Genomic DNA, 22,499 nt, shown 5'->3' on the forward strand with positions numbered 1-22,499 from the left:
TGCCACATTTGTTCAACATGAGGAAGGTGTAAGAAAGCCTTCTCTCAGCCAGCCCAGGGACTTTCCCCACCTGGGTGAACTGAACTTTGTGGGAGACTCCTTTGTGTAAGACCTGAGGACCTGCAACATTCGAAACTGAGCCTTTGGCACAGGGTCCAAGTGCAGAGGGGAAGGGGCAGGTGAGAGAAGGAAAGTGGTGTGTCTAGTTAATAGTCCAAGCCTAAAGGATAATTGCACGAAATTGCAAGTCCTGACTATCTTTAGCTCTATTTGGCATTAATGATTTCTAAGCAGCACTTTCAGAAGTGGGGGGAACAGAGTTGTTTTTCCATTGGTTTTGCTGCTCAAGAAGGTGGGGTTCAGTGGCCCCAGAGGCACCTGTTCTCACATTCTGTTGAGCAGATACAAAGTGGTGGTCTGGAGGGGCAGAGGAGGGGAGGCTCCAGGCAGGAGTGTTTCCAGAGGAGGTCACAACTTAGATGGCATCTTACCGTAGTGAAGGTGCGGACTGCGTATCATTGCATTTTTACAATAGCCCTTTGAGGAAGATTGGACAGATGGTGATAATCTGGTTTTAAAGAAGTAGACCTTAAGAGAATTCTTTTTTATATAATCCTAAAATATATTTTGTGACTAGCTTGGACAGATATGTTAGTCTCTCAAGAAAATTTATAAAGAATTCTAGTCTTTGTTCCCTCTCTCCTTGAACACCTAGACAGAAAACAGCTGAACACGTAATATCTTTCAGGTTATGAATAGTTTAGTCTGGTAGAGACTGAACTTTCTGGCTTTTTCTGTGTAAGTTTTAAAAGGTTTGCCTCAGGCTCAGGGTTATATTCTAGGCTAGCTCCTGAGTGCGGTGGGGTAGAAAACAGCCTTGCATTCGGTGGTTGGGGGGAAAGGGTTGAGTTATTCCCAAAGCATTTTTTATACAAACTCATTTTATTTCCTGAGTGCCTATAGGATGGGGTAAGAGACAGTTATCTTTTTATAACTATAATGATTTGAAAAATTTGCTGAGTAATAGAGAGGTAAAAGGTGCGTACACTTGAAAACAGAGAACAAATTCAGGGGATTAAAGGAACATGAGTGACCTGCTGAAAGGAGTCTCTGAGAGTCTTCATTTATCATCCGGAGCATGTAGATTAGCACCTGTCCTACACGTAGCCCCCTTTTTCCTCATCTTGCTTTTCCTGTAGCTCAGAACTCCCCTGGGGTGTTGATTGGGCTTAGACTGTGGGGAGTGAAGGACTTAAACTAGTCAGAGACTGGGTATTACCTGTCACGTTAACAAACCTGGAGTTACTTGTGGTAGTCAGAAAAGAAGAAGGCTGAAGGAGTCGGAGGGAGGGATGCCTGTCTGGGAACAGGCATGAGGTGGCCGTGCATTTGCACCCTGTGCTATGGATCTCTGTCAGGACCAGACTTTTCAGTCTGGTAGTATGTGTGTGTTGTGAGGAACACCTTGCATGTAGAGTAGGGTTTTTTCTTCCTCTTTTTTTAAAGACAGGAATGAGGCACCATGTAAATAGGAATATACTGTTGCTGTCTAGGATGACATTTCTTAGCTATTTAGCAGGTGACCTGTGCAGATGATGGAGGTAGAAGATGCAGTCGAGCTGACCAGGGGAGAACAGCAATGACTAGACCTTAGTGGGCCTTCTGCCCTGGGGCCTTGGCTCTCTGGAGATCCACCTAGACAACTCTGAGGAGGCATTGCTTTCCCCAGTTGGTTTGACTCTTCGGAGATCATGTCTTGTAGAGACTCCATACTTTATCCCAGAGCATTTGTGAATGAATAGGTGTTGGAATTTTTATCCCTGTGATTCTTTTACCTTTCTAATCTTTACTCCCTCATTTTCCCCTTTTCCCCTAAAATTAAAAAAAAAGTGCGCATAAAAGAGCAGATAAAAATTTTCTTAATAATTTTCAGAGATAAAAAGAAAAATCTCCGTCATCACTCCCAAACCTTATTTCATCCCTCAATTATTTTAACTAATTCAAGAAACAAAGAGTTTGAGTTTTATTGCTATTTTTAGAAAAGGATTTTGGTCACCAGATCCTTTGTAACACCCATGCCAGTGTCTCTTTTGAAAAGGTACATCCAACCCCAGGAAGGTTCGGGTCTCTCATCTTATTAGGCTTATCATCTCTGCCAGTTTAGTATGTCAACTCAATGCATGTCCAACGAGGTGCAGTCTTTTGGTGGCTGTGAGAGCTAGGATTGAACTTGTTTTTCTCCTCCCTACTTCTTAGCTTTCTTTTTATTTGAATGTTTTAACTGAATGTTATGATTTCTAAAAGTGACCTTGCCCTGCATTCTTGTTTCCTGCTCTGTCACATGGCCTTATACGTGATGTGTCTAAGTTTTAACTGGCAAAGATGGGTTGTATGGTGATGATGACAAATATCATTGAGTAATAATACACATCTCATATTTGTACAGTACTTTTCAGCACACAGAGCATTTTCACGGTCATTTATTTGATAGGTAGGTAGTTTGACAGGTGAGGATGCTTAGCAGTTGTGACATCCTTAGGTTAGAGCTGATATTAAAGCTGGCTCTAAAACGTTTTTGAAAGCATTATAACATCTTGAAGCTGCTAGAACATTTTGAATATCAACCTTAGCTCAAATAACCCTACCTATTCTTTCTTGCCCTCTCTCATCAGGGTGCTGCCCTGATCTTCCTTAATAAAACTAAGAATGGCTGACATTATTGCACACTTACTGTGTGCCAGGTACTATGTAGGTGCATTACTGGTCCTTTTTCCTCTCCTTTAATATTCACATCTCTGAGATAAATGCTATTATTATCTCCTCTTTCCAGGTGAGAAAATTGAGGCTGAAGGGAATTAAATGAGTTGCACAGAATGACGGAGTTAAGCAGTGGAGCTAGGGTCCTCACCCAGGTTCTCTAGTTCCAGGGCCTTTGCCCCTAAACACTAAGCCGTGTGGTTGTGTTAGCATGTAACATTCAGAAGGCCTCGAACTGAGAGAAAAAATTGGGCTCTGATCCTGGTCCTGCCATTAAATTCACCATGACCCTGGCCAGTCACTTTCCTTCCTTGGGCCTCAGCTACCCAGTGTATGATGAAGTAGGGTGAAATAGAGAGGGTCATTAAGCTCCTTTAGGGCTCTGAACAGTCTGTGGTTTCCTTCTGTGGACACAGATGAGAGGTTGAATTATTGAAGGTAATGTTTTTAAGCTTCTCTTCCTAGTGGTTGTGACTTTCAGCTTCTCAACTTTGAGAATGTTACTGTAGTGCCCCCCATAGCTCTCTTCACTCTTCTCCCTGTCTTGCAGGACATTCCCTCCTTGTAGTGCCAGGAACGATGTGGAAACAAATCAAATCTCAAATTTGATTTGGTATGTATGAACTGTTGCCTGGACATCAGGTTTATTAAAAGCACTCCAGGTGATTATAGTGTGTATCCAAGGTTAGAATCACTGTCTTGAAGGAGACATCAGTGCCTCCTACTCAGTTGGTTGCACCTGCAGGGAAGGGAAAAAGCCTCATCTGTAGGAGGCAGCACAAGTCCCACAATGCTCTAGTCTTCACAACCAATGCTGATCCTACTCTGTAGGGAAGCCTTATTGAGCCAAAAGCCAATATTCTTCTTTCATCTGGACTAATTTCAAATTGCTGGTTGGACTTAGCCTTTAGCCAGCAGTAAATCTTATTAACCCTCCCTCCACCTCCAGCAAGCCTCTAACTTGCCTATAGCAAAGACGAGGTATCTCTGGGATTTGATACTTTGCGTAAAGGGAGCAATGATTTTATCTGTACACTATCATTATGTTTACTTAGACATAGCCCACTCATTGACAACACCGTTGTTAAGGATGGAGTTTCTTTGAAAATCAATTCTGAAGTTAAGAAATTACTTTGAATAGAGCACCAAATAAGCAGTCCTTGTAAGAGGCCCCATTCCTTTCTCAGCTCTGTTATGTTTAACTTTCTCATCAGCTTCAGCTGAACATGTCTCCATTGTGTAAGTTGACACTTTCTACAGTCACCAGCCTAGCAGAGAAGCTGGATGCTTTGCTCAAGTGTAGTCAGGCTAGGCAATAGAAGGAACTTGGGAGTGTGCATCTGTCCTTAGTCAAAAGCCCAGTTCATAAAATTGGGTCAGGTATTGTTGATTAAGTAAGAGTCTTTTGGAACCCTTACATTGCCATTTGTTAAGATATCGGAAGGACCTAACTGGTGTGGCTGAGTGGATTGAGTGCTGGACTGCAAAGCAAATGGTCACCAGCTCCACGCCCAGTCAGGCCACATGCCTGGGTTGTGGGCCAGGTCCCCAATAAGGGGCGCACGGAAGGCAGTCACACATTGATGTTTCTTTGCCTTTCTTTCTCCCTCCCTTTCCCCCTCTCTAAAAATGAATAAATAAAATTTTAAAAAAGAAAAAATACACAATTATTTTTTAAAAGATACTGGAAAGGTATCCATTAACTGATGTGATTATAATATATGGCTAATAAGGTTGTAGACTAAGTTTACTTTTAGTGGGTCTGTGATTTTTTTTTAATCCTCACCTGAGGATATGTTCATTGACTTTTTTTTTTTTTAGAGTGGGAGGGAATGGGAAAGGGAAAGGAAGAGAGAGAAACATCAGTGTGAGATAAATAGTGATTGGTGGCCTCCTGTATTTCCCCTGACTACATGTGCCCAACTGGGGATTGAACCTGCAACCTTTCAGTCAGGAGGATGCTCCAACCAACTAAGCCATGCCAGCCAGGGTTCTGTGATCTCTTTTAAGAGTTTCTTCATGACGCCCTGGCTGGTGTGGTTCAGTGGATGGAGTGCTCTGTGAACTGAAATCTCTGGTTTGGTTCCTGGTCAAAGCTCATGCCTCGGTTGTGGGCTGGGTCCCTGGTTGGGGGTGTGCGAGAGGCAGCGATCCATGTATCTCTCACACATTGCTGTTTCTCTCCCTTTCTCCCTCCTTTACCCTCTCTCTAAAAGTAAATAAATAAAAATCTTTTTTTAAAAAAAGAGCTTCTTCATTACCTTCTTACCACTTCTACCCTTACTCTTGCCATCAGCCTGTGCCTCCCTGAGAGGGTGTAGGAAAGTAAAGAGTATCTACTCTGTCAGACTCCTCAGGCCTGCCGGTAGACCAGTAGGATCTGGTTAAGCCATTCTTTATTAAATGGCAAGCCTATATGATATGAGGCACCTTAATATCAATAGGCCATTAATGAGTATGATTTGTGAGTGGCTGATCTGATTAAACCTTGTTGGAGTCACAAACAGCAGTCCTGTTTATATCAACAAACAGAGAGAGAACACATCTTTTGATTTCTTGGAGCTCAGAATGCTTGAGTTTAGGTCTGTTTCCTTGTTCCAACTAATAGCTCAATTTAAATGTTTATTTTTGACCCTGGACTCCAGTTATGAGCTAGATTGCTGTAGAGATGTAATTTCACTCTCAGAAGACCTGTGAAGTATGTGAGTAGTGACACTCAAACAAATTTTTTTTAAACCCTTTCCCAAGAACATTTTTTCATTACTTTTAGACAGAGAGGAAGTGAGAGAGAGAAACATCGATGTTAGAGGGAAGCATCGATTGGTTGCCTCCCACATGTGCCTGGACCCAGCCAGGATTGTACACACCCAGACTGGAAATTGAACCCACAAGATTTTGGTAATGGAACAATGCTACATCCAACTGAGTCATACCAACCAGGGCAAAACTCAAAGGATTTTAAATAACTTGCCTTAGGTTACTCAGTTGGTGATATAATAGAGTCTCCATAGAGCCCCAAAATGGGCTCTATGGAGGTAATGTCTGCTTCATTGGGTAGCTATGTTTGTTGTTATCTATTACTGCATATTAGTGGCTTAAAACAGCAGACACTTGTCACCTCATGGTTTCTTTGAGTCAGGAATTAGGGAACAGATTAGTGGGGTGGCTCTGGCTCGAGGTCTATCAAGCTGTTGGCTGGGGCAGCAGTCACCTGAAAACCTGACTGGGGCTGGAGGATCTGTTTCCTAGGTGGCTGCCTCGTGTGGCTGTTAGTAGAAGGCCTAGTTCCTCACTGCAGTGGGCCTCCCCGGAGGCTGTCTGGGCATCACTGTAGCGTGGCAGCTGAACTCCCCGGGAGTTCACACTCTAAAGGTGTACACCTTCCTTCTGCTTTGTTTTATTCATTAGAATCAAGTCACTAAGTCCAGCCCACACTCCAAGGGAGGGAAATTAGACTCTGCCTCTTAAAGGGAAGAATATTAGAGAATTTGAGGACTACTTAAAAACTATCACAGGGGGACTGAGAGTACTAAGGGGTCCCCTCTCTGACTATCGTTGACATGTGCTGAGAGCCTGATTATTTCTTGCTCTGCAGTCTGCTGTTCATTTCAACTGGTGGGGTAGGAACAGACTTTCTGATGGAGCAGCTACCATAAAGGATAGAGAGAAGTGGAAAAAACTTTTCATTGACCCAAAGGCCAAAGTAATAGTTGTTGTTAGCACTCCTTTTAAGAATAGAGTAATGTGAGTTGGGTTAATTTTCTTTGTCAAGTACACTAGTGATGTTTCCGTCATCCCAAGGGTGAATATTGAGGGCATTATCCTTTTCCATACATTAGGTAGACAGGATATTCCTAAGTTTCACTCTGTATTACTTGCTAAATTGCAGAAAAACAGCAATAGATCTAGCCATTGAAAACTCTTGTATACTTACACTGCGTAAACATGGCCAGCCCAGTGTGGTGGGGTTTAGTTAAGTTCCTAGTGGTGTTGTCTTAAACACTAAGGAAGGAGTGAAGACCATCTCCACCTCTCTCCACATCTTTACCTTCAAGTTTGTGTCTTTTCAGAATAGCAACTTTTTTAGAGCCTATGGAACCATAAGTCAACTCCACTTTAGCCTTTTAGATGCTTCAATGTATGATCTTGGAGATGATTACACATCAAAGCACCATGGCAAAAGCTGATGGTACTGAACTCACAGTATATTTGGAATTAGATTAACTGCCAGATTGGGTGCTCTTTCTGGGGAATAGGAGAATGAAAACAGGAAAATGTATCACGTGTAAGCTGGTTTCTGAAATTTGTATCTCCACCCTAGGTGGGTAGCCTGAGCTCCAGACTTGGTATTTAATTGTCTTCATGACAGCCTCACTTGGGCGTTAAATAAGTATCTTAGAACTAACACATCCTAAAATTTGAACTCCTGGTTTTTACTACCATGATTTATAGTGGTACCATGGTTACAGAGTACCATGATGTACCCTGAAACAAAACAAAATAAAAACAAGTGAACAAACCCATCCCGATGTTATTTTAAGGCCTCGCCTGAAGATATGTTTTTTTTCTAAATTGATTTTAGAGAAGAATGGAGGAGGGTGGCAGAGAACATCTGTTGGTTGCCCTCTGTGTATGCTCCAACCAGGGATCACACCTGCAACCTTTTAGTGCATGGGGCGATGCTCCCACTGACTGAGCCACCTGGCTGGGGCCCCACCCTGATTCTTATACAGTCTTCTGCTTAGTGACCGAGAGCTCGATTCTTGCAGTGCGTCAGGTCAGAATCCTGGGGTCGTTCTTGACTTCTTTGTTCCTCTCACATCCCATCTCCAGTTCATTAACAAACACATTAACTTAACATATGAAATATGTCCAGAATATCCTCCCATCTGTATTCTCCCTTCTACTACTCCTGCCTTCATCCAAACCACCCTTCCTTTTGCCTGGATTACTGTGATAGCAGCAAATTAGTCTTGCTTCCCTTATTGTTTCTCTGCCACAGCCATCCACAAAGTAGCAAGAGGCAGCCTGTCAAAACATACAGGTCATTCCATACCTGCACTTAATATTTACCGTGGCTTCCCAGCTGACTTAGCATAAATGCCAGTCATTTTAGTGGCCTACACAGTCCTCTCTGATCTGGGCTCCATTCTCTCTGATTTCCTCTCCTACCGTCTTCCCCTTGCTTACTGTATTTCAAAAAATCTCCCCCATGCTGCTCCTTGAACATAATAAGCATTTTTTTGCCTCCGGACTGTTGCCTTCCCCTCTCCTAAGGGTGTTCTTCCCGTAGATATAAGTGGCCTACTCCCTCATTGTCTTTATGCCCATGCTAAAATCTACCTCCTCAGAAAGGCTTTTCCCTACAACTCTCATATCTGTCATGTAGTGGGTGCTTGGCAAACAAATGCTTGTCAGGTGAATGAAATACAACTAGAGGCAGAATGTGGTGGCTCTTATGCTTATTGGGTCAGCCAGCTCTCCCATGATTGTGTCTTAGTGTGTGTATGGCCATGGAGCCCACTCCTTGAGGTGCTTAAGGTGGTGTTTAATATCTGTTGACTGAGGAAGTATTTGAGGGAGGGTGATCACTGAGAAGTGACCCAGTAGGTGGGAGAAATGAGGTGTGGTAGGAATAAGGTCTAGCCAGCCTGACCCACTCCTTTCTGTAGTAAGGAATTTTGCCTGGAAAAACGAGACATTTCTTTGTAATATCCTATTTAGAAAACACCTCACACTGAGTAGTGTTGAGCAGGTCTGTTTGGCAAGCAGCGGTGGTAGAGACAGCCTGGGCCTTGCTCAGCCCATTCCTGCCAACGCGCTTCCAGAACTGGTTTGGGAAGCATAGTCTGAGAGTAGCAGGACTTTGCATTATTTTTATTTTATTTATTTACTTATTTAAACCCTCACCTGAGGATATGTTTATTGACTATAAAGAGAGAGGAAGGGAGAGGAAAAGAAACATCAACTGATTGCCTCTTATACATGCCTCCACTGAGGATCGAACCTGCAACCTTTTGGTGTGTGAGACAGTGCTCCAACCAACCTAGCCACCTGGCCAGGGAACTGTGCATTATTTTTAAGTCAAGAAAGCCAAGCCAGTCAGAGGAGGAATATGGAATTAGCCCATGATCTAATACAATTCCACAGGCTTTTACAGTCTCAAAATGAATGTTTTGACATCTTATTTATCTATCCAAGGACACTGGATGTAGGCAGGGGTAAAATTATCTCCATTTGATAGTGGATATAGAACTGAAGCACAGAATAATTAAATAACCAGTAAAACTGGAATTTGGACCAGGCCTATTGATATGCTTTCCCATCTTGGCCAACAAAGTAACGTTTGGCCTACTTTGAATTTATTGCTTTCAGATTACTGTAACTGGTGAGATGTGGTGGAAAATATGAAGATTACAGAAGGCCAGATTCAAAGAATAGCTCCATCCCAGGCTTTTTAGATCCTTGAAATGTATGTAATTTAAAAACCACAGATGCTGTTTCTTTCTTCCTAAGTGATTTTTGAAAGCAGAGAAGACTAACGGCCCCTGCCATGTCTAGAAGTTCCCCCAGGATTGGCTTCATTGAGATTACTCCAAATCGGATGTATAAATCAGATTCTTAGGCTGTTAAAAAAAATCTCTTGGGACACTGATTGAATTTCCTGTTCATTCCTTTCCTCCCCTTGTGAAGACTAGTCTGCTGGATTCCCTCCTCCGTGGGAGAGCCTTGGCCATTGATATTCATCAGAAAACTTCTCTAGGGATTCATTGTTTTTATATACACTTGCAAGTGTAGTACCTTGATTGTAGGTGTTTCAGCTCAGAGATTCCTCATGACATTGGATATAAACCATAATTGTTAGTGATATTTGAAGAAAACCATACCTGATAGAGGAAATGATAATAGCGCCTGCTTTCATTTTCTTTATATGAAGGGCATAATTTAAGGCAGTTAAGCCTGTGCCTTCTTTGAATACATTTACCTAATATATAGTAATATGGTGCCTGTTTAGACTGTTTTGGTGGACAGAAGGTAGGGGGTAGGGTTGGTTCTGTTGCTGTATTCTCACCTGAAATACGTGTTATCCGTGCTGAATTTGAGAGTGAGCCTAAAGACTGACCATATTAGAGGCAGAGCTTTGAGTCATTAGGTAGGGTCTTTTTACCCTGTTCAGAGTTGGCTCCCATGGTAACTGTTCAATACTCTTTTTCACAGCTGCTCCTGACATCACTGGCCATAAACGGAGCGAGAACAAGAATGAAGGGCAGGATGCCATGATGTACTGCAAGTCAGTTGGCTACCCTCACCCAGACTGGGTTTGGCGCAAGAAGGAGAATGGTCTGCTTGCGGTGAGGAGGAGGCAGCCCGAGTCTCTGGGTGCTGGGTTCTCTCCTAGGGATGTCCCAACATCCAGGCCAGTTGCTACAACTGCCCCACTGGCATGGCTGGGGTCACCCTTTCTGGAGTCGTGAATTGTTACATCCTGAATCTGGCAGTCACTGGCAGTTTCTGTCCAGCATAGAATCCCTGTAGATGATTTGTTAGAGCTGTCTATCTGGTAAGAGACTATACTGCTTGCCGCTAAGGTAGGACACTGAAAGACCTAAACCCAATCTTAAGCTTACTATTATTCTAGTGTGTTTATTCCAAAGAAAGTACTCTTTTTGAAGTGGGCTTAATTTGGGGGGGAGGACAAGGCAGTGAGAACAATTATTAGTATATTCCTAGAACACAAGAAGTTAGGATTTATCCTAATAATAATACCCTTGGTCTTTTGGCCCCTCCTTCCTCCCCTCAGTCTTTGAGTGCTTCTTTCTGGGTGTCTGTTCACCTTGGCTGTAGGGTGGAAGGCCAAATAATGCCAAATGTAACTCTTCCTATCGCCTCCAACCCTGTCGTCTCTATTATAGACTGGGAAGGGGTGATGTGGTTGGGGTGAATACAGGGGATAAGATAACCTGAGAGATTTGACTAAGCCCTGGAAGGACTCTCTGCCCAACCATTTGTTTGGGTCTGTGTTTTTATGCCTGTCCCCTCAGTCATGAGTTCTGTGGCAGTAGGGCAAATCACACTCAGTATCTTACAGTGTGTTTGTTGAGAAGGTGAAAGTTTCTTGGATATGATGTCATTTAAAAAATACCCATTGAAGGCATGTGGAGCGAAAATGATTCTAATGACATCTGGTCCTAAGAGAAACACATGGGATCTAGTGAGCACATAGAACAGGAGTTACAGAAAGTTGGCAACTTTCCCAGTCCTGGAGTTGGAGCTTCACAGAATAACTATTTTGAAGTCTGTGACTTTCCCCTTTCTGCCATACCCACACCCAAACGCAGACCTGATTGTGTGCTAGAGATAGACATCATCCTGGGGGTTATCTTCCCATTTATGGTAATGCTTTCGTTGTTCTGCAGCACCTGATGCACGAGTCAGTTTTTCCCTGCCAGGCTCCCGTAGGATCTGCATGCCCGTCCCATTCCACTAAGGGGTCATGTGCTCTCACCCTGGCCTTCCCACACGTGCCTGGAGCACTCCTGTCCTACTAGGACAATCTAGTTCAAATGTTCTTGTCTGAAGCTTTCCCTGATTCCGGCATCGCCACACACTCTGTGCCTGCCCCCACAGTACTCCAGACGTGCCCTCTATTGGGGCTTTTGCCCACGTTCCTGGATCCAACCCTTTAGAGGTCCGGTTCCCACTCGAAACCAACCTCATTGTTCATTTTCATGTCATTTTTTCCTTTCTATTGTGCCTTCCCCTTAGTAGGGTATAAAACATGTAGTATACATTAGTAAATGGTGATTGCTTGAATAAACTTGCCTTTAACCCTGTAATTCTGAAAGGAGGGGGAAATTACAAGTCTCCCCAGTTCTGACTAGGAGCATGTTGTGAGCATTGATTCTGGAGGCTTTCCTTACTTCACTGAGGTGCGGTGGCTGTGCCTGCTCAAAAGCCATCAGATGGGCCCACGTCAGGCATGACTAATGTGGAGGTCACACTTCTTCTCCATCCTCTTCCTGTTCAGTTGCTTACCTGGTGTTTGCGCAGCATTTTCTATACTGAGTCAGTCTTTTCCAGGTCTACAGGGAAGGACCTCCACCATTCATTAAAGTTGGAGACGTCCAGAGGACCAACGTCAGGGAGGCCTTTACTCTGGGTCTTATTAGAATCTTGTTGGGTGGTGGTTGTTATTGAAGTCTGTAATGAAGTGCTCAAAGTCCTCTGGGCACAAGTGGTACTAGAGACCCTTCCCTCTTCCCAGCCAGCATCTGCTAAGAGTGGAGAACATCACTCTCTTGTGCACTAAGTCACTTACTCTCACCTTTGTGTATTCTCACCTGTTCTGCCCCTGAACAGGAAATTGTCAATATCTCTGGCCGCTTCTTCATCATCAACAAGGAAAATTACACTGAGCTGAGCATCGTGAACCTCCAGATCACAGAAGACCCTGGCGAGTATGAATGTAATGCTACTAACTCCATTGGCTCTGCCTCCGTCGTCACCATCCTCAGAGTACGGAGCCACCTAGCCCCACTCTGGCCTTTCTTGGGAATTCTGGCTGAAATCATCATCCTTGTGGTGATTATTGTTGTGTATGAGAAGAGGAAGAGGCCAGATGAAGTTCCTGACGGTAAGAGCATCCCTGCAAAATAGCTGTAATGTTGGGGTTATTATGTTGGGTGGTGTCCCAGCACCCAAAGAAGACTTTAAGGATGTTGGGATGCAGTCCCAAAAGGAGACAAGGAAAATTCTTACAATGGTTTCTCATTCACTGCCCGTAAGATTAGGCATCTAGAGTTACAATTATTACCTCAGTCTTTCCACTTGGGTGTTTTCCAAACTCCAGTGCCATCTGCCCTTCAGGCCCATGCAGGGAATGGGCAGCTGTCAGTTTTCTTGTTCAACTCTGACCTCCTTCAATACAGATCATCAGGCAGACTGAACTTGAGGAGAATCCTGATCAAGCCTGGAAGCCACCCCTAAATCAGGCCACCTGGCCTTTCGTTCAGATTTAAGGTATCTTAAGGTTGTTACATGGTTGCCTAGTACGGTCCCTGTAGGTTACTGCCCTGATTTACTCAGACTGTTCTCAGGAAAAGCCATGGAACAAACCAGCCTTTGGTTCCCTTGCTTGGATCCTTTAGTGGGGTTTCAAGGTTCTTGGTAAAGCCAGCATCCACCATTTGACTTTTCCGTGTCTCTCAGACGAGAGTACTGGACAGCGTCTGATGCATCCACCCCCCGCCCCTTCAGTTTAGGCAGAGACAGCCGAGAGCACCTGGGGTCCGTGCTGGAGGATGCCTTCCAGCTGGTCTAGTGTCAGAGAAGGGTGAACATAGCCGCAGAGCCACAGCAAGTTGTTAGCATGGAAAGAACAAGAATCTTAGATTGTTAGGCATGCTTATTAGAATTGGGAAAGTCCTGGGAGATTTTTGTATGTTTTTTGTCATGGATGTTTCATTTCTGACCCTGTGATTACAGCTGTGGGGAGCTACTGATAGACACCTATATTAGCAGTTCCTTACAATTCTGGCTGCCCCATCCCCGCTCTCCTGTCCTGTAGCGTCACCAGCAAAAAAACAAATTAATTGGCCAGGCAGCCCTTACTACCACCTGCCCGTCATTGACTGGACTAGTGGGTGTGTGCACCTTGGCTCGTGGAGGCCGATTTCGTTTGATGGTGAGGATGCCAGTGCTAGTCCAACTGTTCTGGGCCTGTGCGTGTGTGCTGTCATATTGTACCCTGCCCCACAGAATTGTTTGTCCCTGTGGCTGACTGTCGGGATTGTAGGGCCCACCATGTGTGATGGGGACCTAGTACCCTCTCGGAAACAGTGCAGCTCTGAAGGCGTACAGTGGATTTTGACTCTGGAAGGACGAGTTAGAGTGCAACAGCTCCTTCCCCTTCTTTTCCTTCCTTCTCAGCAGCTCCTAATTCTCTTTGCCTCCGCTAACTAGAGTGAGCATTATGATGAGGCTGGTGAAGAGGTTTTTGTGCTTTTAACTTTTGCATTAAAAGTAATCACGCACAGGGGAAGACCTGGTGGACTTGGCTCCAGATGGACATTCAGCAATGAACTAGATGGAGAGATGGGACAGAACTCAGCTGGGAGTGGACAGACTCTTGTAAATAAGGGGGCCAGTTCCCCGCAACATAAAGTATTCCAAGATTTTACTTTTCTTTTCCTAGGTCCATAGAACTGCTGTTCTGTGAAGTGAAACTGCTTTCTTGGGGTTTTCATACATGCATTATGCTTTTTGTCTAGATTTTTCTTTCCTGCTACAAACTAGGACACCCAGGGCGGATTTACCTGTATTTAGAACTCAGAGTACAGGGGCAAGTTGACTGTATGGTTTTTGGGCTTGGCTCTTTGGGAGCAATTATGTTCCTGAAAAGATCTTTTTCCTCCCCTAGAATGCTTTTGTGTTGCCGAGTATTACCTTTATCAGCCTTTCCTTTCCAAATGTTGAGAAGCAAAAAGTCAGCTAGAAAAAGGCAAAGATGGGTTTCAAAACCAGAGGGGTTTTTGTTTATTTGTTTGTTTGTTTGCTTGTTTGTTGTGTTTTAAGAGGAGGCTGGCTGCTACTTTCCTGGCAGAGTGACCCATTGGCTTAGCATGTTCCTGGCAGAGGTTCTGGTCCTTCTGCAGAAAGCACTTTATTTACTAGACTGCTCCCCAGCGATGTGGAAGCCGTTCGGGTTGGTTTTGAGAAATGGGTAGTTTGTCTTGTGCTCACACCGGCCCAGGGGAGCAGCGGCTCTTTTTTGAGGAGCTGCATGGCGGTAGAACCCACGTAGGGCCAGTTTGTTATAGGAGACATGTGGCCAGCAAATCTGCACAGCTTCCTGGAAGGAAGCTTCCTCTAAAAAGCTGAATTATTATAGACAGTGAATGAATCCTACATAAAAGAGATGACTTCAGGGTAAGTGCAAAGTAAAAACTTCTTGCCTCCCATATCTTAGAAGAATAATGCAAGCAGCCTTTACAATTTTGTTGTCGTTGAATTGGGGTGAAAAATCTGAGATGCTGGAGGTATTGCAGTGTTTGCCTTCTCTACATTCTCTCCCCGGCAGGCAGCGTGGTCCAGGCTCCACTCCTCCCCATAGGTTTTGCCTTTGTCTTCAGCCTCTCACTCCACCCGCCCTTCTTCCTTCTTCTCCTCTCCTGGAAGTAATCATTTTAAAAAAGTTCACTCTCAGTGAGTTTTCCCAATTCTGTGGCTTTTCCTTTTAGCCAGTCTCCCCTCAACTCCTGTGCAGTCCGTGGAAGAGCAGACTCGGCGTGCATGCTTTGCGCTGCCCTCCCTAGGTCACATACACGCGTGTACATATGCTCCTTTGTAGACTGATTTCAAAACGTGATGCCTGGTACAGATGTGGAATTTTAGAGATGAGTTTTTATCTATCAGATAGTGAACCATCTGTGGCTCTGTGTTGAGTTACTTACGGCATTATGAAAATAATTTTTATAGGCCTGATATGCTTTTTCTCTGCTAAAAGGTACTTTAATTAATCAAGATATACTTATGGTTTAATTCTGACTCACTGAGGTTTTTCCATATTAAAAGAGTCATATGAAACTCATAGGTAGTCATTTGGGGGAGCGGTCTGTGAGTTCTTGGTAACGCAGTCCCTTTTTAGAAAAGCACTAAATGAACAATACAAAAATATAAAAACAAATTTGAACTTAGATTTAAATCTAAATTGTTTTATTAGAAAAGCAAATATTGCTTTAGATTTCTCACATAGAGAAGGCTTAGGATTAACATTTAGCTGTTTCCAGAGAAAAGGGGGGATGTGTGTTTTATTTACTAGAGTATACTCAGGCCATCTCACAAGTGAAACACACGCAAGTCCCCTTAGAGGCCCCTGTTGTGGTCTCTTTGAGGACTGGTGACAGTAGGTTGTCTTACAGGTGGAGAGAGGATCCCTTTTCACCTTCCGTGTTTTGGGTAGCAGGTGAATCATGGAGCCAAATAAGGCTTTGTTTTTTTCACTCTACTTATCTCTTAGCTACATTCTGTGAAAATGGTCAGTGGTCATTCTCTAAAAGACTGGGTTCAGCTAGCATTCCTCTAGCCTTCCCCCATCTTCACAGTGGAACCCCTGCTTGGAGCACAGCCTTCTGAGCAGGTTCCCTACCAACGGAACCCACAGAGTGTTAGTGTGCACTTTCAAGTCCTTCCCTCCAAGCTCCTGGGCAGATGGGGGTGAATCTGCTTCATTGTGGGGGCCTTCAGCTTACTGCACGTTACAGTGACCTCAGATGAAATTTAGGAAAAGTGGCGATAGCAGAGAGTTTTCTATTTTCACATTAGGGGGATAATTTTCATAAGCCAGTCAAAGGGAGTCTTTCTTTAAATTACTGGTAGAGTATTTGAGGTTTGGTGGGGGGACCATTTTTAGTAGCTCTGATATATACAAACTCTAACAGCTGTTAGTTGGGTAAAACATTTGGTAGCATATAAAGCTTTACAACATGCTAGGAATGTTGAAAAAGAAATGTGGCTTTTTAAAATGACATGTAAAACACACATTTGTTGTCTCTTAACTAAGGTTCTTTGGCTCAGTAACAAGTTACCTTAGGGAGAAAATACAATAGGATTAAACAAGGAAGGAAACTGGAAGTAGAGACATGTGGCTGGCAAATCTCTCTTGGTTGGTTAATCTGCGTTGTTTTGATCAGGCAGAATTTAAGTGGGTTTAGAAACCATAAAAACCTCATCCTTAGTGAGATGAAAGCACTGAAAGAGGAGCTTTGACCAGTCCACTCTTAGTCATTCTGACTCTAAAGCCATCTTTTTGGAGGTGATACTGTATCAGGTAATCTGTTATTACCAGGCAGGCAGAGTTCCTTCCAGGTTGTGAGGCAGACCAGCCGCGGGCGGGGGCGGGGGCGTCAGTGCCTTCAGTTGGGAAGATCAGATGCAGAGAAATGGGTGTTCGCAACACCTCCACCAGGAACTTCACTCATTAGGTGGATTCCGAAGCATCTTGTTTCCATTCTCCCCCAGTCCTCTTCCTCTCGTCTAGCCAGTGGCTATAATATCTAATCATTGTTTAAGCAGCTGTCTTTTGGCCTGAGGGTTTGGGGTATGTTGATATTTGTCGGTTACTATGACTTCTTTTTTTTCCCCCCTCAATTGCATCAAACCCTTAAAACATGGTGGTAAGTGAGCGTTATGCATGCTTTTGGAGTTTGTTTAATCTCCGCTTCAGTCTATACGGTGCACAGTTCATAATGTTAACACTTTCCTTCAAGTCTACTTCATTCACTTTCACAACTAATTTGGATTTCAGTTTTCTGTTTAATCCTCATTTACTTTGATTTTTGTATCTTTTTCTGTAGTTCTGTTCTGTCCCTCTCTCTTGATTTCCCTGTGAGGGGTCAAGTTGTTTTTTGTCTTACCTGTCAGGGAAAGTGGTGTTGCTGATAGCGATTCAGTCCAGGAATGTGGGGGACACGAGGCTGTTTTCTTTGCTCCTGTAAATGTGAAAGTGGATTTGGGGACAGGGATGATGGGGCTCATGAGGTTTAGACACTAGTGTGAATAACAGCTGCTCCCGTTGGCAGGCATGGCAGCCACACCAGAGCCACTGTCGCTGCAACCCCTACTGCAGCCGGTTGCACGTCAGACACCGGGCACACCGTGCAAAAGAAAGGGAAGCTGGTGGAGGGGTGGGTGGGAGTTGGTGCGGACAGCATCATGCTTTGAAAAGAATTGGCCTGGCTATTGCGATTCCCCCTGCCCTGCTTTTTCTATTAAAAGTTGGGATACATTGGTGATATTCTTGAATCAGCTATCTTGCTTTAGAATTTTGTACTTTTGGGTGCAAAGCCAGAGCACTCAAAGTATTCTGAGGTTGCGCCTGTGTCTTTTCATTGAAGTCCCCGAGTGCTTAGTTCCTAGCATGTAGCTGAGCCGGCTTGGCTGGATGCTGAGAGCATTAGGGTGTTCTGGTGAGGGAGGAGTTAGATGGGGCTTGTGTCTCAGTACCTGAGGTGTCTTTGTGTATCTCCACTGCACACACAGCACCACGAGACGTCTTGGTGTCCCTGAGTCTTAGTTTGTGCTCTGTATCTGTTTGATAGTGCTGTTAGTAGAGCCCTGTGGACACTGGTGTGTCACTAGCCTGTTGTTTTGGCTGACAAGTTGCTGGTTTGTGGTTAGTTGTTTTTTCTTTTTTTTTTTTAGTCCTTTTTGCTCCAGTCACCGTGTGTGCTGGCAGTGGCTTTGCCTCTCCGTTGCCTCAAAGGAACAGGTGGAGCAATGTCTTCTCGGACAGACATTCCTCCTGACATGTGCTCCTGCGGACGCCTGCACTGAGACTGTAACCTCCATAACTGCTTCATGTGCACCAAGCCCCCTTGTGGAATCCTGCTGAGAGTTTTTCTAGAAGCCTTCAGTGAAACCAAACCAGTCTGAATCATTCAGTCTACCTGACTTTTGTAAAAGAAAAAGAACCTAAGCATACTTACTTGTTCCTTCCCCTTTGTGGTCCTTTAAAGAAAATTCTGTGTATTTATATCCCCACTTAAGTGGGACCAAGTTGCCCTTAGTTGAAACAGGAAAGAAAACCTTAAAAATTAGAAGCATAGCATACCAATTTAAGAAGGCTTCTGAACTCAGATAATGGAAGCTTGTTGATTAAAAAAAAAAAGATACCTGCCTCATCTGGGTTTGGGTACTGGTTTTGGCCAGTCTGTACTGGAAGTCTTTTTCCGGAGGGCTGTCACCACTGCTCAGCTTTCCTTGCTGTGCCACAGAACATCCTCTTGTTGCTGGCAAAGCCTAACCTGGGTGACCCAGTGTTAGGGTGAACTGTTGTGGCTTCCTCTTTCTCAGTCTCATTCTCCAGACTAAAGATTCAAAACAGCCAGAACGTGTCTTTTGGGGAAGTGAGGATGTGTGGCTAACTGTGTAGAACGTGCACATCCATCTTCATCGTAGGATTGAGCTAAAATTGTACATTCATTCACCACAGAAAACAAACAGCAGGATTTTACAACTGAAATGTTGGTTTGTCTTCTCATCTATTTAAGAGTGAACCACTGGAACTTGGGGACAAGATGAACATAATGATGTTGCAGCCTATCTGTCCGCTACAGTTGCAGTTTTTCATGACAAGCATTCAAAGTGTTAACTAAAACCATTGAAACAACATACCTGCCATTAAAAACTTGAATCTAGAAATAATAACTCCATGAGTGTTTTGCACCTCCAGACGGAATGGCCTTGAATAAATGCTGTGATAGCCATGTTTGCCACTTGCCATTTGCAGCTCTATTTATCCCTATGCAGAGTCTCACAATTTTCTCCTTTCTTCTTCTGTCTCTCAATGGATTCTTCAAAAACTGAACACCTGTGTAGACGATGAACCAGCTGGGCCAATGTAAGTACTTTACTGGACACTGATTGAATAGTTTCTGATTGAATTATTTTACATTCATGGTTTCATCAAATGAAACCTAAGATTGCAGGGAAGACAGTGAGTGGAAATGAATGTTGCAGTGCAGACTTTGTAGCCTAACATGGCCATTTGATTCCCAGGGCAGGCTCACAGTTTTGTTTTAGTAGCAATGTAAAGTGCGATAGTGCCCTGACCGCTGTGTGGCTAACTAAGTAGGTTAAGCGTCATCCCACAAACCAAACTGGTTAGATTCCTGGGTCAGGCCCCTGGCTGGGGGCGTGCGAGAGGCAACGGATCAATTTAGCTCTCGCACATCAGTGTTTCCCTCCCTCTCTTGCTCCCTTCCTTCCCGTCTCTAAAAATAAATTTAAAGAAGTCTTTAAAGTACAATATCATGCAAGTGTTTAAAATTCTGCACATCCCATATGCTTACATTGATAATGTGGGGAAAATGACCAGTATATCTTGAGAGTTCGGGTTTGGTTAAAATTAATTTCAAGCTGGACTATAGCATGAATATACTATTTGGTTTCATTAACAATCCCATGTGTCCAGGAGACCAAAATATTAGACTCTCCTAGAGTAGGGGACCAAATAGTACCCAAAGTTAGTAAGTGCCAGAGGGCACAGCACTATCTCTGTTTAATTGAGTATCATTTATCATTTGAGAAAACAGACTGGCACTCAGTAGCGAGAAAAATACTGTTCTAACCTTTATAGTAATTAGATACACTTTAAAAATTAAAGGGAATGTTATCTGTATATTGTCTGCCTTGGGAATAAAACGGATGAAGGTATGTAGTCACGCTACCCAGGTAATATTTTTATGTACTAATACTGTGCAGTAAACTTCTTACTACACCGGGGATGGCAGTAAGTGAAAGAATCCCTGTATTTCCATGTGTTAATACTTTCAAAAGTTGCTACTGACTTTGAGTTTAACTCTTGTAATATAATTTTTCCTCCAAAGGAAAACCAACTCTACCAACAATCACAAAGATAAAAACTTGCGCCAGAGAAACACAAATTAAGTACCACTTATAATGTAAGTATGGCATTTCTTAGAAGTTTTAAAAATTATATTGGAAATGAACGTGGTTCTGTTGACCTTGTTGCAAAACTTCCGTTTGTGTTATGTTGCAAGATGTTTTCGTTCATTTCAGAGCAGCTCCCTACTGATGGAACCAGTCATGTAGAGGCTGAAAAGGACCATTTGTCAGCTGCATTGTTTCATATGTTTATATAAATGCCATTTCAGACTATGCATGATGTTTTAAAATAACAATTTATGCTAGCTGCTGTTTAAAGAGAGTAAGGTTAACTTTTCACCTTCTTTGGTGGCATATTCCCAGAGGCCCTTTAGTCCCCTCTGCTTCGGAGGGCAAGGCAAGACCTGCAGCCAGGACAGCCTGCCCCAGGGCCTTCCCCTGCAGTCAGGCACATGGAGATCAGAATTTCGCCCGGCATCCCTGCGCGTGCTGTTTGAAACAGAGCTTTGCTTCGTGTGGCACTTGGTTCTTACATGGCAGCGCATACTCGTTTAATTTTCAAATACTGTTTCTTTACAGGTGCTTAGGTTCCTGAAACTGGTGGCAACACAGTCTTCTAAATTTTCTGCTTGGACCTCCTTGGTTCTCTCCCCTCTGAGTGAGCAACACCACGACGACGTCTAAAGCATGCCTTATTTAGCCTTTCCTGTAAGGGTTGACCTAGCAGGTACATTTCAAACAATGCTTCAGTGTAGAAGGTGTAAACTATTTTGGGCTTGATGTGCTGTGAATGTTGCTTCCTTCTCCTCTATTAAAATATTTAAATAGAAGTGAAAAGGTCCTCTGAGGATCGGATCATGCATGCGCCATTTTTTACTTACTGCAGCTGTTAAATTGGCAAAGCTCTAAAATGCACTACTGCCATCTAGTGAAACAATTTTGTAACGTACAGCAAAACCTACAGATATATACAGTATATAAATATATATATATATTTATATTTTTGGGGAGGGAGAAATCCAAAATAAATGCTTGTTCCATTTTTAAGCTGCTGATATTCATTCCATATTATATGTTGTCAGGTGAGGAAATTGTGCAGTTCTGGTACAAAAAGATGAGTAATATAAACTGATATCTATAATTTTAAGGGCTTAACCTATGACTCTAATAAGCTGAGATAGTCCACTGAATGGCTATAATGAATTGCAGTATATATATATGTACGATTGCTTTTTAAGTGATTCTTTGATTGTTGATAAATTCTTATATCCTTTTGCACTGATGTGCTGAACTTTATACATTCAATTAAGACAAACGTTTATAATTTACCTTTAGTTTTCAATGACCTTGAAATGTTCTAGCATGGTATTCTATGCAACTAGTTATACTTTGGGGTTGACACTGTATTTTTTCAAATTGATTTAATGGTTTTCTCACCTGTCACGGTTCTCAGTATGTAACTGTAGATGCATGTATTTGTGTTTTATGTAATTGTTGATGTGCAATGATGTATAAAAAAGTGGATTCACCTGTTTCTAAAAATAAAACATTGATAAAAGGTGTTTAGAATATTCTTTATTTTAGTATCTAATCTTAAGGAGGAGGCATTTTTCAATGCTTTCAAGTTCTTTAGTTCTCTATGTACATAGAGTGTTAATTTCTGAACCCTGTCAGCTTTTTTAGTTCCTTTTCCACCTGTTCCACAAATGCTGGGAAGCTCTGATCCATGAGACAGAGGCGGAGAAAGGGGCCTAACTCTTCCGAATTCCACGCAGATTGTTCATAGACAAGGGGCAGCTCCTCCGACGCCAGGAGAGACTGTGGACATTCCAGAAGAATAGTTTATTAGGGATTACAGGTGAAAGTAACAGCCTGCATAACAGAACACAGAAACCTTTGCCTCAAGGAAGGATTAGGAAAACACACACCAAAAATTAGTGTTAATTAAAATTAGCTTTACACACTTCATTTCTAAATACACATAAGAAGTGAGATAAACTCATATCCTTAGGTATTGCAAGTGTATTAATGAGATGATTTACAAAGTTAAGATCCTGCTTTATTGAAAAATACTGTGCTGATAACCTTGTGTGGGTTGATGAGAAACCTATCAGTGAATGAACTCTTCTAGTTTGGTTCATTATTCCCACCACAGGCTCCTGTGTGATGAGTGGGTTCTGGGTGTAATGAAGAGGAGTCACACACTGATCGTCCAAAGGATGCAGTGAGCTCACCCATTTTTCCCTGATCCTGTCCATCAGGTTGGACAAATAAAGGCATATAATCATGAGCACAATGAAGACACAGCACATTCCCATCACCCCTCAGAAAAATCC

General features: G+C 43.1%; 2 protein-coding genes across 4 annotated transcripts in view; one reads left to right on the forward strand and one right to left on the reverse strand.

Annotated features, from left to right (window-relative positions):
• Positions 1-21,721, forward strand: part of NPTN (neuroplastin) — a 66,345-nt gene extending 44,624 nt beyond the window's left edge. The window contains exons 5-9 of one of the 2 annotated variants that reach the window (XM_037047079.1): positions 9,976-10,109; positions 12,118-12,391; positions 19,147-19,156; positions 20,145-20,219; positions 20,743-21,721. In XM_037047079.1, coding sequence (XP_036902974.1) covers positions 9,976-10,109; positions 12,118-12,391; positions 19,147-19,156; positions 20,145-20,205 — 479 coding nt within the window. In that variant the 3' untranslated portion in view covers positions 20,206-20,219; positions 20,743-21,721. Of the gene's footprint in view, positions 1-9,975; positions 10,110-12,117; positions 12,392-19,134; positions 19,157-20,144; positions 20,220-20,742 lie in introns of both variants that reach the window. The other variant, XM_037047078.1, reaches the window with a different exon arrangement.
• The window catches only part of REC114 (REC114 meiotic recombination protein), an 85,963-nt gene continuing 84,913 nt past the window's right edge, over positions 21,450-22,499 (reverse strand). For both annotated transcript variants that reach the window (XM_037047080.1, XM_037047081.1), the window contains one exon: positions 21,450-21,981. In XM_037047080.1, the coding sequence (XP_036902975.1) occupies positions 21,817-21,981 (165 nt within the window). In that variant the 3' untranslated portion in view covers positions 21,450-21,816. The remainder of the gene's footprint in view (positions 21,982-22,499) is intronic.

This window comes from Sturnira hondurensis, unplaced genomic scaffold (genome assembly GCF_014824575.4).
Source record: "Sturnira hondurensis isolate 20B ecotype Veracruz unplaced genomic scaffold, ASM1482457v3 Scaffold0005329, whole genome shotgun sequence".
NCBI classification, from domain to species: Eukaryota; Metazoa; Chordata; class Mammalia; order Chiroptera; family Phyllostomidae; genus Sturnira; species Sturnira hondurensis.